This window comes from Callospermophilus lateralis, chromosome 19 (genome assembly GCF_048772815.1).
Source record: "Callospermophilus lateralis isolate mCalLat2 chromosome 19, mCalLat2.hap1, whole genome shotgun sequence".
In the NCBI taxonomy this organism is placed as follows: domain Eukaryota; kingdom Metazoa; phylum Chordata; class Mammalia; order Rodentia; family Sciuridae; genus Callospermophilus; species Callospermophilus lateralis.
In genome coordinates this window covers 21,925,394-21,941,930 of record NC_135323.1, presented here as the reverse complement: position 1 = coordinate 21,941,930, position 16,537 = coordinate 21,925,394, and the positions used below count along the sequence as shown (strand labels likewise).

The following is a 16,537-nucleotide window of genomic DNA, read 5'->3' as shown; positions in this document are numbered from 1 at the left end:
AATAAGCCAGGCACAGAAAGACAAATACTGCATGATTTCACTTATATGTAGAATCTTAAAAGTCAGATGCATCACAGCAGAGATTAGAATGGTGGTTGCCAAGGGACAGGGCTTGGGGAGGAACAGCAGAGATGTTGGTCAAAGGGCACTACTACATTTCAGTTAGAATGAATAAGTTCTGTTGATTTCTGTTGTAGCATATTGAGACCATAACTAATAATAATGCATCATGTACTTAAAAATTAATAAAGGAGTAGATTTTAAAGTTCTCACACTCCAAAACAAGATAAACATCTAAAGCAATAGATATATTAATTTAGATTGGTTTAATAATTTCACAATGTATACATATATTAAAACATCACATTTTACATGGGAAATACATTCTACTTTCATTTGTAAATTATACCTCAGTAAAGAGGGGAACAAAACTTTATAAAAAGAAAATCAGTTGACTATGTATGTGTCTATCTATTTCAGGGCTATTCTGTTCCACTGATCTTCATGTCCTTCTTTGGCAATACCAAAATGTTCTGATTACTATAACTTAAATTGTTAAGTCCTGAAATTCAGTGATATGTGAGTTCTCCAGTAAATACTAATGATATTTATCTAAATTCTTTGCAAAATTTTTTCAGATATTCTACTTTCTTTTATTTCCCATATAAATTTTAGAATTATCTTCATCAATTCCACAAAACATACTTCTAGAATTTTTATTACATTGAGTGTAACAATCAATTTGGGAAAAATCGACATCTTAACTATACTGAGTCTTCTATCTGAGGATAGAACATCTGGCCATTTATTTATGTCTTTGATGTCTCTCATTAATATTTTATATTTTTCAGCATATAAATATTGCACAGATTCTATGAGATTTATTCCTAAGCATTTCTTGGTCTTGGTTTGCTATTGTAAATGGTACTTTTTTTGTATTCATTTCCAATTGTTAAATGATACTACAGAAAAAGAATTAATTTTTATAAATTGATCTTGTATCCTGAGAACTTACTAAAATAACTTATAGTTACAGGAGCTTTTTTGTAGAATCTTTGAGACTTTCCATGCAAATATGTTATCTGAAAACACAGACAGTTTTATATCTTTCTTTCAGCTCCATGTGCTGACAACAGGGTATCACTAAGTTTCCCCCTTGCTTTGTTGAACCAGCTAGGTCTTCCAATATGATGTTGAATAGAAATAGTAAGAATGAATATTCTTGCTTTGTTTCCAATTATAGCAGAAAAGCATTCTCTTGCACTTTTGACGTCAACTGCAGATTTTTTGTAATTTTTTTTCCAAGTTGAGGAAGTTCTCCTTAGTTCCTATTTCACTGAACTATGAAATTCATGAAATAATTCTATTTTTTGTCAATTACTGTTTCTGTGTCTACTAAAATAATTACTTTTTTATTCTCTAATTTCTTATTATGGTGGATTACATTGTTTTCAAAATAGCTATTTTTATTGAGATAAAATTTATATAACATAAATTCACCATTTTAAAGTATAAAATTCAGTGGTTTTTAGTACAGACATAATGTTATGTAACTATCATCACTAATTCTCCTAGTCATCATTCCCAATCCCTTAGCCACCCCCATTCCTTGACAACCACTAATCTATTTTCTGGCTCTATTGATTTGTAAAGTTTAAGTGTGAGGCTTCCAACTTTGTTCTACTTTTTCAAGCTTGTTTTGGCTATTCTGGGTCCCTTGCATTTCCATATGAACTTTTTAAAATATTTTTAGTTGTAGATGGACACAATACCTCACATGTGCTAGGCAAGCACTCTACCACTAAGCTACAACCCCAGCCCTCTATATAAACTTCAAGAACAGTTTGTCCTCTTGGGGAATCTCAAAGACACAGCCATTTATCAACTGATATGGAATTATTAAATTATGTGGCTATATTGGTTGTTATTAGTTGAATATCAGCTCTGGATGCAGTTAAACTCATAAAGAGCTCTGTACAGGTCAAAAATTATTATTTATTATTGTTAGAAAATTAAGAACACAGCATTCTCAAATGCAGAACTGATCCCATGACTCCTCAACCTAAAGCCCTCTGAAGACTCCTTTTCAAGTCTCTACCATACATGGCATCTGGCAATGCCCACCCTGGAATCTCTCAGTCCCCAGGGTGCCTCTGCACATTCACACTTTATACTCTGCTCTTACCTGGTTTCCCTTGATAATAGTGTTGGTCTCCCAGGCACCAGCATTCTGTCTGAACATCGCCACCAGGCCAATGTGTTGATATCGAGGTGCACCCAGAACCAGGCTTTGCACCCGGTTCCTCAAGATGACTGCAGATGCATAACCTGAAGATGGTGGTCTAATAGGCAAAGTGCTTTCCCTCACAGGCCCTGCCCTCCTTTTCACTTTTCAGGTCATACTTGAGTGGGGGTAATGGGGCAGCCCCATGCTTGGCCGATTGGGGTAACAGCACTATACTATATTCCTCTTTGTGAACATAATTAAAATTAAATTTTGAAATTTATGTCTTTGCACATATCCCAAGAGCCTGTGAAAGATCCAATGGCAGTGTCACTAACTGAGTTACATGAAATCCTGATCCTCTCTTAGGCGACCCCTGCTTTCCCCACTTACCCAAGTAAGCATCATTCATGTCTGAGTCTACCCTGGTTGTGTTGATGAAGGTGATTTCATTCTTGGACCTATGCAAAAAGGCTCCACCAGCCCAGTCAAAGCTCCCCACGGAGCCCAGCAAAGGACCATTCTGGAAAAAGAGGTCGAACAGGATTGATGAGGGAAGAAGAGACCATTTCTGCCCATTAAAGAGTTACCTCACTACAAGAGTCCATCACAGGAAGAGCCCCCAGACCCTTGGACTTCTTCTCTCTTTTCTTCTTGCCCTACCTCCACCCCCAATTTAATGAAGGGCCACTTACAGAGGTGATGGCAGCACTGAAGCCTTCCTGAGACATCTCATGCTCAAAGGAGCTGGTACTTCCTGTCTGAGTGCCTGTGAGGAGGAGAACTTTCTATATCAAAGAAAGCAGAAGAGCATAGAATAGTGCTGGAAACTCAAATGCTATTGCAGCCAGACAAAGGGAGGCTCCAATGGGATCTGTGTTAAACCCTAAAGTGTGTGCCCTTCTTTTGGCAGCTAATCACAGCAGCTACTTTCTGTCAGATGAGAATGTGGTCCTCAAGAAGTCTAATTCCTTTATTCAATATGCATTTATTGACCATCTTCTATGTACCAGGTAATATTACAGGTGAAGAGTAACAGAATATTGAATAAATGTCAGCAACACATCTGCATTTTAGGGAAAATGCTGTATGGAATTTGACTTCTCCACACTTGGATTTATCAACCTATAACCAAGACTGGCAAAATTAGAGATGAAAATAAAGATTCTTCGATTTCAAAGGAATTGACCTGGTGAGGCTCAAGTGGTAGGGAAGAGTTGAGGTCAAGATACCAGGAATTAGGAAGGTCTAGTCTGCATCTTGAGCTCTTCTGGGAACACAGATGCCCAGCTCACCTTCAATTGCAAAGATCTTTTCCTGAAGCTGGTTTTGAATGGTCTTTAGAGCTTCAAAGTTATTCACCCGGAACACATGATCACGAGCTGGCTTAGAGGCAATGGTATTAAGCTCTTCACGGGATCTGTCATTGTTGAAGGCACCTCCCACCTGGTTGCCAAGAAACAAAGGTCAAAGCAGACAGTGACTGTAGGTAGCAGTATCATCTAGCAAAAATTCCTTAGGAAAAGTATCAGGAACATTGTCAAATAAGAGAATGCAGCAGAAGGCCTCTGAGACACTGCCAAGTGTAGTTGGGCAGAGTGTACATTGCACAGGCAGCAGCTGAGGGATTTTTTTTTTTTTTTTTTTTTTTGGCACTGGAGATTGAACTCAAGGCCACTTTACCAGTGAGCTATATCCCCAGCACTTTTTATTTTTTACTTTGAGACAGGGTATCACTAAGTTGCTCTTAGGGGAGTAATCTGCACCACTCATTGTCTCTGGGCTCAGCCATGTATCTTGGTTTAGCCCATGGATGTTATCAAACTTGATGCAAACAAAGATCTGAAAAAATGTCTGCAACATTTCCATTTTCTCGCTTGTTCCTCTGCCTTCACCAAAAGGACATGTCAAGGCCAGCCCACTGTAGAATGAGACCCAGGGAGAAGAAGGGCCAAATCACCCAGTTGTTCCAACCAAGGTCATCTGTCCAGCAGACAAACTAGCTTGCAATCCTCAGAAATGGAGAAAGCTGGCCAGGATGTAAGCAGGAGGATTACAAGTTCAAGACCACACTGGGCAACTTAGTGAGACTTTGTCTCAAAATAAAAAATAAACAGGACTAGGGATGTATCTCAGTGGTAGAGTACCCCTGAGTTAAATCCCCAGTGCTAGAAGGAAGAAAAGAAGGAAGGGGGAGGGGGAGAGGAGGGGAGATGGCCTGACAACGTGTAGCTGATTACAAATGTGTGAGTGAGCCCATCTGAGACCAGAAAAACTATGCAGCTGATCTACAGGCTTACTTATTATTTTTAGCCATTGAATTTGTAGATCATTTGTTACACAGCATTATTGTGACAATAGATAACTGATGCACAGGTCTGTCTGGGTTAGCAGGAACCCTTGCCTCACTGATTTCACCAGTATTTGCAAGTTGAAGGGAGGGTATGTCCAAGTAGAAATCCACAACAAAGCATCAGGCCCAAAGACACATTTCCTACCCCAATGACATAGCGAATGACCCCCTTTCTGTCGGCCTCAGGGATGACATCCTCATAATTCAGGGGATCTTGATACTTTTCTCCATCTGTGATGACAACTAGAATCTTAACAGCATTTTCCCGGGCTCCATTGGCACTCTGAAACAGTTCTCTTCTGTTCATAGAAGAGGAAGAACAAAGTCAAATGCAAATAAAGAGGCTATTAATGTGTTGGGAGGAAATGTCAGCAGAGTCACAGACACAGATGCAGCTGGGCTCTGTCTAGGAAGGGGCTCTCTCTCCTGAGATAGAAAGGCAGCGGGGGAAGGGAGAAGAAGGAGAAGAATGGGGGAAAAAGTAAGCCTTTACCCTTATACATGCTTTTGTATGTTTTGACATTTTAAACTGAATATTATTCTTTTAAGTTTAGAAAATTTTTTAAAAAAAGAAATAGACAATTTGGCCTTCATCACATTTCTCCTAGAGTACTACTACAGCTCTCCAGCTCATCTTCCTGCACTTCTGTCCCAACCCCACCCTTTCTGCTACACACACACACAATCAGAATATTTCCAAAACATAATAGGATATCTTCCTACTGCTTAAGATCATCAATGGATCCTCAGTGGCTACAAATTTGCCTTTGGTTACCGAAATCAATCAATTTTTCTGACCTCCCTCCAGCCACCTTTCCCTCACTCACTTTTTTTTGTTTGTTTTTGGTGGCAGCGGTAGGTGACACGGATTGAATTCAGGGACATTCAAAATGGCACCACATCCCCGGTCCTTTTTTTTTTTTTTTTTTTTGTATTTTTAGAGAGAGGGTCTCACTGAGTTGATTAGTGCCTCACTTTTGCGAAGGCTGGCTTTGAACTCACCATCCTCCTGCCTCAGCCTCCCAAACCACTGGGGTTACTGGTATGCATCACCCCACCCAGATTTCACTTCCTCTCTTTATTTCCACGTTTATGCACAATTTTTTTCATTGACATATTAGAGAAAGGAGACCCAGGAGAAGAAGGAGGGCAAGAGAAAGTGAGGTACTAGAGAATGAGATTGATCAAATTATATTATGTGCATATACGAAAATATCTCAATGAATCTCACTATTAAGCATAATTATAATGCACCAATAGAAAAAAAAATACTACATACAGACCTCCTTCAAACCTTTGCCCCATTCTTGTCTGAACAATTCCCACATCCTTCAAAGCCCAGTTAAAATCATCTCCTCCTTCATCCTAAGCAAAGAAGGAAGAACTTACACTACTTTGCGGATTCCTGTGGCAGTGTATGTTGTCCCCTGCAGTTGTCTTATTTGGTTTACCAGCAATCTTGGGTTAGGATTTGTCTTGAAATAATTGAAGGTAAAATGAGTCCGGAAGTCATTTGAGTACTGCATCAAAGAGAACTGGAAACAGGGTAGTGGCATTAGACTGAAGAAGGTGCTCCTCATCTCCAGCAAGCCTTACATAAACCTTGCAACATTCCAATTTCCAAATTTCTTCTCCACAGCTCCCACCCACTTTCAATACTAGAATTCTACAAGAAGTGACATGTGGGTTTCATCTCCCATGCCACCCCTATTCGTCGAGCTGCCTACTTGAAAGAATGCTTATGGTGCATCCAAGCAGATCAAAAAATAGAATCATAAAACAACAAAACAATCAGATGTCCATTTTACCATGTCTGCCATTGCAGTAGTGGGGAACAGTGGCAATCTGGCTGCCATGTATTTGCCACCCTAGTATGAGCCCTTACCAAGGTTTTAGACTTTTTGAATTGGTCCATCACTGTTGACACAAAGTCCTTCATCTTCCTAAAGTCGTTTTCATTGATGCTACCAGAGCCATCAATCAAAAAGGCAATGTCACTCTCCTGCTGAGGACATTCTAGGGAAGAGGAAAAAGAGTACGAATTAGTTAAGTAATTAGAGACTTGTTATCAGGTAAACAAGATTCCACCTATGTTCTGGGCTGAATTTTAAAAATGGCAGACTCCTTGGACATCAGCAAAATGACTACTAGAAGTCATTAGTGCTCAATCATCCACAAAGACAGCCAGAACAAGAAACAACCAAATAAATTTTGATGAAAATAAAATAACTAAAGGAGAGTACCAGAGTATATCAACCCCAGGATGGCCTCAGGGAATGGAACGAAATTCCTGGCCTCCATCCCCCATCTCCCAGCAGATGTCAGCTTGAAATCAGGAGGGATTTCCTCCCAAGGTGGTAAAAGTAAGCAAGAGAACCCAGCAGCTATCACCAACATGTTGGGCACTTACATTGCTCACCACTGGGGTCTCCAGTTGTCCTACAGAGTTTCAGCTGTGTGAGCGGCATAGAGTACATACAGCTGTGCTCCCTCAAGAGAAGGAGGCAACACTGAGCCCCAGCCCCTGTGGCCTATGCAGCTGAGGCCATCTTGGAACCAGAGCCACTGCTGGAGTGTGTCCTGTTCCAGGGATAAGAGGTCATGGCACCTTTCCACCCCTGAAGTGTAGCCAGCTGATGGCTGTGCCCTTCTCCTTGGGGGCAAGCTGCCATAAAGTCACTTCATCTACCCTTCCCAGTCACTGCGACCTATCCAGTCCTGCCTGAGCTGAACCAGTGCACTAGCTCTACAGAAAACAGTACTTGAGCCAGGCGCAGTGGTGCATGCCTATAATCCCAGAAGCTCAGGAGGCTGAGGCAAGAGGATCGCAAGTTCAAAGCCAGCCTCAGCAACAGTGAAGCACTAAGCAACTCAGCGAGACCCTGTCTCTAAATAAAATACAAAATAGGGCTGAAGTTATGGCTCAGTGGTTGAGTACTCCTGAGTTAAATCCCTGGTACCAAAAAAAAAAAATTAGTACTCAGGGTCATTGCAGTTCCCTTTCGCCTAAGTTGAAGCAACACTCTGTATACCAGGGTTTCCAGAAAAGTGGCTTGCTGCTCAGAGAAGTCATGCTCCCTGAGGCTGAGCTAAAGTAGTGCATTATCTCCTGGGAAATTAGTGTCTTGGCTGACCAAGCAGCCATGCATCCCAGGACTAAGGTGAAGCAGTACCCCCATTTGCATTATGGAAAGTAAGAGACAAACATGGGCACAGAGAGCTTATTTAATGGAAAAAAAAAAAAAAAAAAAAAGCATTCCAATTCTTAGAAGAGGTATGGATATCCAGATACATGAAACTGAAAATTCCAAAAGCAGATTCAATCCCAAGTGGTCTTCACTGCAAAGCACAATAAATTAACTGTTGAAAGTCAGACAAGGAATTTAAAAGCAGCAAAAGAAAAGCAGCCAGTCACTATAAGACAGTCCTTGTTAGATAACTGAGTTCTCAGCAGAAATTCTGTATGACAACATAAAAGGGAATGATATATTTGATGTGTTGAAAGAAAAACAGTCAACCGAGAATACTATATCCAAGAATACAATCTCTTTCAGAAAAATGCAGGAAAAGTAAAATCTTTCTTAGACAAGCAAAATTGAGGGAATTCATCACCAAAAGACTTGTCTTACAAGAAATGATTAAAGAAATTCTTCAAGTAGAAATGAAAGGACACTAATTACTAATACAAAAATATATTACAGTATAAAATTCACAGGTAAAGGTAGATATATAATCAAATCCAGAATACCACACTATTGATATTGTTCTTTGTAAATCACATATATCTCTAGTATGAAGGTTAAAACTCAAAATGATAAAAAATAAATAAATAAATAACAATAGGGGCTGGGGTTGTGGCTCAGTCGAACAGCACTTGCTTAGCATGTGTGAGGCACTGGGTTCAATTCTCAGCATCATATATAAATTAATAAAGTTCATTGACAATTAAGAAAATATTTTTCAAAAAATAACAATAGCTTCAATAAGCTTTTAAGAAATATATAATATAAAAATGTCAAATGTGACATCAAAAATAGAAATTGGGGGCTGGGGGTGCAGCTCAAGTAGTACAGTGTTTGTCTAATATGCACCAAGTCCTGGTTTCAATTCTCAGCACTGCAAAAACAAGTGAAAAAAAGATAAAAGGGAGAAATATATATATACACACACACATATACATACACACACACACACACACACACACACACACACATGCATGCCTTCTGGGGAGAGATTTAAAGTCTATAGAGTTCTGGGCTGGGAATGTTTCCCAGTGGTAGAGCACTTGCCTAGCATGTGTGGGACCTGGAGTTCAAACCCCAGCACTGCAAAAAATGACTAGAAGTTAACTGAAGTTAAGGTGTCATCAGTGCAAAATAGACTACTGCAACTATAAAATATTGCAAAAAAAAAAAAAACTAGAGAAGACACACAGATGATAAAGAGAAAGGAAATAAAATAGAGCTCTAAAGAAAATCACCAAATCACAGAGAGAACAACAACAGAGAAAGATAGGAACAAAGGTCTACAAACAATGAGAAGACAGCAACAAAATGGTAGTAATAACTGTTTACCTATCAAGAATTGCTTTGAATGTGAATGTATTAAGATCTCCAATCAAAAATCACAGTGGTTGAAGGAATTGAAAAACAAGATCCAACTATATCCAGCCTGGTACATTAGTCTTAAGGAGATACATAGGCCAAAAGTGAAGAGAGAAAATAAGGTATCTCATGCAAATGTTATCCTAAAGAGAGCAAGTACAGCTATTCTTTTTTTTTTTTTTAAAACAACAATATTTTATGTTGAAACCAGAATACCTTTTTTTTTTAAAGAGAGAGTGAGAGAGAGAGAATTTTAATATTTATTTTTTTAGTATTTGGCGGTCACAACATCTTTGTATGTATGTGGTGCTGAGAATCGAACCCGGGCCGCACGCATGCCAGGCGAGCGCGCTACCACTTGAGCCACATCCCCAGCCCCAGCTATTCTTATATCAGATAAAATAGACTTCAAGTTTAAAACTGTTACAAGAAGGATTGGGGGCTTAGCTCAATGGTAGAGTACCGGCTGGGTTCAATCCTCAGCACAGAAAAAAATCTGCTACAAGATACAAAGAAAGTCATTATTTAATGATACAGGGCTCAATTTATCAAAAAGATATAATAATCATATATATATATATATATATGGCTAGCCAATATCAGAGCACCTAAGTATATAAAGAAAATATTAATGGACATAAAAGGACAAATAGATAGAGATGAGAATGATACAATAAAATTAGGAGGCTACACTACCCCGTTTTCAACAAATTAATCAGACAGAGAAATTAACATGGAAATACTGATATTGAACTGCACTTTAGACAAACTAGATCTAAGAACATTATACATAATCTTCCAGCTTACAGTTGTAGAATACATATTCTTCTCAATTGCACACAGAATGTTCTCCAAGAATGACCATTTAGTAGGCCACAAAACAAGCTTTATCAAATATTTTATTTTTTTATTTATTTTTTTTAAAGAGAGAGAGAGAGAATTTTTTAATATTTATTTTTTAGTTTGTTTTCAGCAGACACAACATCTTTGTTTGTATGTGGTGCTGAGGATCAAACCCGGGCTGCACGCTTGCCAGGCGAGCGCGCTACCACTTGAGCCACATCCCCAGCCCCATATCAAATATTTTAAAAACTTGAAATATATCAAGAATTGTTTCCAACAACAATGATACATAATTAGAAATCAATAATAGGAGGAACTTTAGAAACCATAAAAATACATGGAAACTAAACAACATTCCAGAGCTAGGGCTGCAGCTCAGTGACAGAGCATTGCCTAGCATGTGTGAAGCCCTGAGTTTGATCACAAGCCCTGAAAAAAAGAAGGGGGAAAAATTCTCCTAAACAACCAATGAGCCAATGGAGAAATTAAAAGGAAAAATTTTAAAAATCTCCACAGACAAATGAAAATGTAAACACAACATACCAAAAATTATGAAAGCAAATGCAGCATTCAGAGGGAAATTTATAGCAATAAATGCCTACATCAAAACATAGGAACCCATAGGAAAGAGCACCAGCCAAAGAACCCCATGGATATGGGTGGTGCACTTGGTGCTGCCTGGATTTTCACTGGGTGGGAAGGTACTATTTATAGACAGGTTCAGGAGAGATGAGGTTGGAAGCAGAGCTTGGGGCAGGTGCAGGGAGGATTTTAAGTGTCTTGTGTTAGCACATTTCCAACTACTTCCTGGTTAAGTAGTTTAATTTCCAGCCTCATGAGATGTTCAGAAACATTGTCTTTTCAATGAAATGACTTCTATTCTCTCCCCCTAAAGATAGCTCTTCCTTCCTAATTGTACCCTTGGCAGTTGTACATAGAATATTTAAATTATTTGTTTTCCATGCATTCTTTCTCCCCCATTAGGCTTGGGGGACAAGAACGACTATAGAGTTATAACTGTATAAATTTAGCTCATAATGAGCACCTGTTCAATGCTATCTGTTGGGTAACTGGTTCTCAAAGCAAGAGGAACCAGAAGACAAGGCAGGTATCTCTCAGTGTGACCACCTCATTGCCTGAGGCCTAGGCCTGTTTTTCAGGATTTTAACAGGAGAACTTACGAACCAAGTCTCCAATACTTGATCAGTGAATACAAACGTTTACTTATTTTTAAGTTTACTATTCCTTTAAGTATTATTTTCTTAATCTAGAAAAACTGGTGCCTTATTTATTTTTTAAAAGGAATATTAGTTTCTTAAATACAAAAATATAAAAATGACATTAAAAACATGTCCTACAATGTATTTAGATCTCCCTACTAACATTTAAGAAAAACAAAAGTTGTAGATGTACATGTTTAGAAATTTCAAAGTGAACATAGATACAAAATAAGAAATGACCCCTCACTCTACCTCCTTCAACCCCAAATGTTTATTCCCCAACTTAAATTGCTGTTAATATTTTGTGAATCCTTGATTTGCTTTAAATGATAATGTAAAGGTTTGCAATTTGTGTTTCAATCATATGGATTCTGCCATTTTAAATAAAAAACCTTTTGACAGATAAAAAAAAAAAAAACATAGGAAAGTTCTCAGACTGGGGTTGTGGCTCAGTAGTGGAGTGCTTGCCTAGCATGTGTAAGGCCCTGGGTTTAAGGCCCCCACCCCACCCCCAGCACCACATAAAAATAAATAAAATAAAGGTATTGTGCCAAACTGCAACTAAAAAATAAATATTTAAAAAAAAAAAACACATAAGAGGGGCTGAGGTTGTGGCTCAGCGGTAGAGTGTTTGCCTAGCATGCACGAGGCACTGGGTTCAATCTTTAACACCACATAAATGTAAAATAAAGATATTTTTTAAAAAAGTAAGAAAGTTCTCAAAAAAATCTAATACTTTACCTCATAAAAAATAACAAAATAACAAACCAAACTCTAAGAGAGAAGAATAAATAATAAAGATTGGAGCAGAAATAAACAACAGAGAGACTTAAAATACAATGTAAAATATAAATGAAATAAACAGTTGGTTTTTTCAAAGGATAAACAAAATCCACAGGCTTTTAATCAGGTTAATAAAGAAATAACTGAGAAGAATCAAACGTAGAAATGATAAAGCACACATTAAACTGATATGACGGAAATACAAAAGACAAAAATACAAAAGAGAGTATTATGAACAACTATATACCAACAAATTTGAAAACTACAAGAAATGGATAAATTCCTAGATACATGCAACCTACAGAGATTGTGCCACCCTGAAATGGAAAATCTGAATAGAATAATGAGTAAGGAGAGTGAATCAGTAATAAAAAGACTTCTTGCAAAGAAAAAGCCAGGAACCAGATAACTTCACTGCTGAATTCAACCAAACATTTAAAGAATTAATACCAATTCTTCTCAAACTATTTCATAAAATTGAGAAAGAGGAAAATCTTCCAGATTCATTCTGTGAAGTCAGCATTACCCTGATATCAAGGTTAGACAAAGACAAACAAAGAAAAAGAAAATTACTAATATAACTAGTAAAGATACATGTAAAAATCCTCAACAAAATTCAAGGGAATTGAATTCTACAGCAGATCGAAAGTATCACTCACTATGATCAAGTAAGATTCATCCCAGGAATACAAGGATGGTTTGATGTACACAAAATTTGATTCCTCACATTTACAAAGTGAAGAACCAAAACCATTTGATTATTTCAGTAGGTACAAAAATACATTGGACAAAACTTAACATCCCTTCATGATAAAAACTCTCAAGCCAGGCATAATGGCACATGCCTATAATCCCAGCAGCTTGGGAGGCTGAGACAGGAGGATCAGAGTTCAAAGCCAGCCTCAGCAATAGTGAGGCATTAAGCAACTCATTGAGACCCTATATCTAAATAAAATACAAAAAAGGGAAGTACCCCCCCCCCAAAAAATAAAAAAATTAAAACTCTCAACAGAGTAGGCGTAAAATGTACCTATTTCAGCACAATGAGGCTGTGACAAACTCACAAACTCACAGCCTACGTCATACTGAATGGAAAAAGCTGAAATCATTTCCTCTAGAATCAGGAACAAGACAAGGAGGGCCCTCTTAATCACTCTTATTTAACAAAATACAAGAAGTCCTAGCCAGAGCAATTAGGCAAGAGTAAAAAATAAAAGGCATCCAAGTTGGAAAGAAGTCAAATTGTCTCTATTTGCAGATGATATAATATTATATATAGAAAAACCTAAAGACTCCAAAAAAAAAAAACTGTTAGAACTAACAAATGAGTTCAATAAAGTATCAGGAAACAAACATGTGAAAATCTACAATATTTCTATATGATAATAGTAAGCTACCAAAAAATGAAGAAAAAAAATCCCATTTAAGAAATAGTAGGGCTGGGGCTGTAGCTCAGTGGTAGAGCACTTGCCTAGCACATGTGAGGCACTGGGTTTGATCCTCCACACCACATAAAAATAAATAAATAAAATAAAGGTCCATAAACAACTAAAACATAAAAAATAAATAATATACCTAGGAAAAATTCAGGAAGTTGAAATATCTCTATACTGAAAATTATAAGAGTGTTGAAAGAAACTGAAGAGGACATAATTAAGTGAAAACACATCTAGTATTGATGTATTGAGAGAATTAATATTGTTAAAAGTTTCACATTACCTAAGTGATCTACAGATTCACTGCAATCTCTATAAAAATACCAATGACATTCTTCATAGAAATAGAAAAAACAATTCTAAAATTCATATAAAACCACCAAAGACCCCATAGAGTCAAGGCAATCTTGAGCATAAAGAACAAAGCTGGTAATACCCAAGAAGCAGTGAGGGTAGAATAGAAGTGCTGTGAATTAGACAAAGGGGAATGAAGGGAAAAAAGGGAAATAGGAATAGGAAAGACAGTGGAATGAATCTGACATAACTTTCCTATATACATGTGTGAATACACCACATTGAATCTCAATATCCTGTACATCCACAAGACTGGGATCCTAATTAGAATAAGATATACTCCATGCTTGTATAAATATGTCAAAATAGACTCTACTTGGGGCTGGGGTTGTGGCTCAGTGACAGAGTGCTTGCCTAGCATGTGTGAGGCACTGGGTTTGATTTTCAGCACCACATATAAATGAATAAAACAAAGGTCCATCGACAACTAAAAAAAATAAATAATATTTTTACAAAAATAGACTCTACTATTATGTATAACTAAAAAGAACAAATAAAAAAGTAAATTACCTTCACTAATACTACTAGTTTCAAAATATCATTTTATGTAGTAATAACAATTTCAAAATGACCTATAAAGTGTGAATTATTGTGTAAGGGAAATATCTGAATATATTTGTGTATGTGTTTCTTTTACTAAATTGTCATTAAAAGCGGGCTGAGGTTGTGGCTCAGAGGTAGAACATTTGCCTAGCATGAGTGGGGCACTGTGTTGGATCCTCAGCACCATATAAAAAAAAAGATATTGTGTATACCTATAAAAAAAATAAATATTTTTTTTTAAATTGACATAAAAAAGAGTCATCAAAATGTTAGTGCTTTGGGGCTGGGCTGTAGCTCAGTGGTAGAGCACTTGTGTCGCATGTATGAGGTACTCGATTCTCAGCACCACATAAAAACAAATAAATAAAAATATTGTGTCCATATACAACTAAAAAATGTTTTAAAATAGTGTTAGAATAAATAAATAATTTAATTTTTCTTAAAAAAAAAAGAAAGATTAGCATGGAGTTTATACAACTCTATTCATGATCACCAAACATTTTTCAACTCAAACCTCCTTTGGTGTTAACAAATGGACTTGTGAATGGGGCTGTGGTGAATCCATGCAAAGGAATATCACTCATTGGTATAAAAAGAATGATACACACGACAACATGGATATACATGGAAATAATGCATTGTCAGCTGAGATCTAGAGAAGAGCATGCCTAGCTAACGGAATAGTAAGCACAAAGGCCCTGAGGCAAGGACAGGTTGGTGTGATTCCTGAAGAAGAAAGTCAGCTAGAGTGGCTGAAGCAGTGATTGAGGTAGAAGGCAGTGGGGGAGTAGGAGAGGTAAGCAGGGGCTGCACCATCTAGAACATCAAAGGCAGGAGAACAGGCACTTACTCCAAGGACAATGGTTGGGTCATCTATGAAGTCAGGTGGCCTGGTCCCCTTGCAGAGGTAAGTAACTATATCAGGACTTTGCTTAAAGTGAGTCTCTCCTACCCCGCCCCCACCACCAATTCTTTTTAGTGGAATGGCTTCCCCATCCTTCTGCACCTAGATCTCTAAGTTCTCCCCTAGACCACGAGCAGTCAATCACAGCTCAGTCCTACTGGCTATCCTCCAGTCTCTACCAAAAGGCACATACCTCTGAGGGCCTCTGGAAACCTCTGGGGCTGCTGCAGTAGGTTGGATCCAAACAGGAAGCAGAAGCCATTCACATATGTGTTCTCCTTGCAAGTTTGGTGCACGGTGGGGCCACAGGCCTGAGGGACAGGGTGCTAGTAGAAGGGGCTGCCCTGCTCCCTGTCTTTTCATAGCAGCACCTCCACCTCCCACAAGACTCCAGCCCCAATAGCCTCAGGTCCCCATTCCTCCCCTTAAGACCCTCCTGTGATCCAGAGCAACTCACCAGCAGCTGTGAGGGGTTGATGGCAGTCGCCAGGGAGAGGCCCAAGGACATGTTCACAGCCTCCAGGGGGACTGCAGAGATAGATATGTACATGGTCACCCTCAAGGGGATGAAAGGAGCTGTGTAAGAGCTAGGTAGGGATCACTTCAAATAGGAGACACAGAAGTGTGACAGATCAAGGGGACACCTAGATCATGGGAAAGTAACAGAGAGAGGCCACCTGAGAGTCTGAGGTAGAGTTTTTCAGATTGAGCTGAGACTGGAGAGCCAGACTCCCTCTGTCCCCCAGTGTAGATCCCCCAGAACATGGGGATTCCTGGAAAGTACAGGTGAGTCACAGATGGAATCCAGCACTACCAGGGACCCAGATGGGGGCCAGTGACTCACCCTGAAAGTGGATGGGTTCACACTTGCGGGTGTTGATTTCACATTGATAGAGGCCTCCTGTTTGGTTGTCAGCTTTTATCTCCTGGGGGGCCCCAACCACAATCCTGGGGAGAATAGAGAAAACTCTGATGTGCAGGAAAAGAAGGAGATCATGGAAGAGTTCTACCACCCAAGGGAAAAGTAGGGACTCTCATGTGGATTCTTGAATTTCCATTAATAGGAAGAATAATTTGCCCAGGAAGAAATGGAAAAATATTAAGTCTCAATGAGAAGGGCCTGAGAATGACATGCAACTCAGAGGGCATTTTCAAAATGGATAAGTTCATCCACAGAGTAATTTTAAATAAATTTCTGCATATGATAAACTAGTTCATGCAAAGACAAAAGATAAATAATAAATTGTAAGAAAGGATATTAGCAACTTATAAC

At 38.4% G+C, this 16,537-nt stretch overlaps 1 protein-coding gene across 3 annotated transcripts in view; it reads right to left on the bottom strand.

Moving 5' to 3' along the window:
• Itgam (integrin subunit alpha M) overlaps positions 1–16,537 on the bottom strand; it is a 42,963-nt gene that overhangs the window by 23,214 nt on the left and 3,212 nt on the right. For 2 of the 3 annotated variants that reach the window (XM_076840775.2, XM_076840776.2), the window contains exons 3-12: positions 16,109–16,212; positions 15,722–15,792; positions 15,458–15,575; positions 6,463–6,593; positions 5,967–6,112; positions 4,723–4,876; positions 3,520–3,670; positions 2,920–2,993; positions 2,618–2,747; positions 2,186–2,328 (exon numbers count right to left, since the gene is read on the bottom strand). In XM_076840775.2, the coding sequence (XP_076696890.2) occupies positions 2,186–2,328; positions 2,618–2,747; positions 2,920–2,993; positions 3,520–3,670; positions 4,723–4,876; positions 5,967–6,112; positions 6,463–6,593; positions 15,458–15,575; positions 15,722–15,792; positions 16,109–16,212 (1,222 nt within the window). Of the gene's footprint in view, positions 1–2,185; positions 2,329–2,617; positions 2,748–2,919; positions 2,994–3,519; positions 3,671–4,722; positions 4,877–5,966; positions 6,113–6,462; positions 6,594–6,987; positions 7,065–15,457; positions 15,576–15,721; positions 15,793–16,108; positions 16,213–16,537 lie in introns of those variants that run through there. The other variant, XM_076840777.2, reaches the window with a different exon arrangement.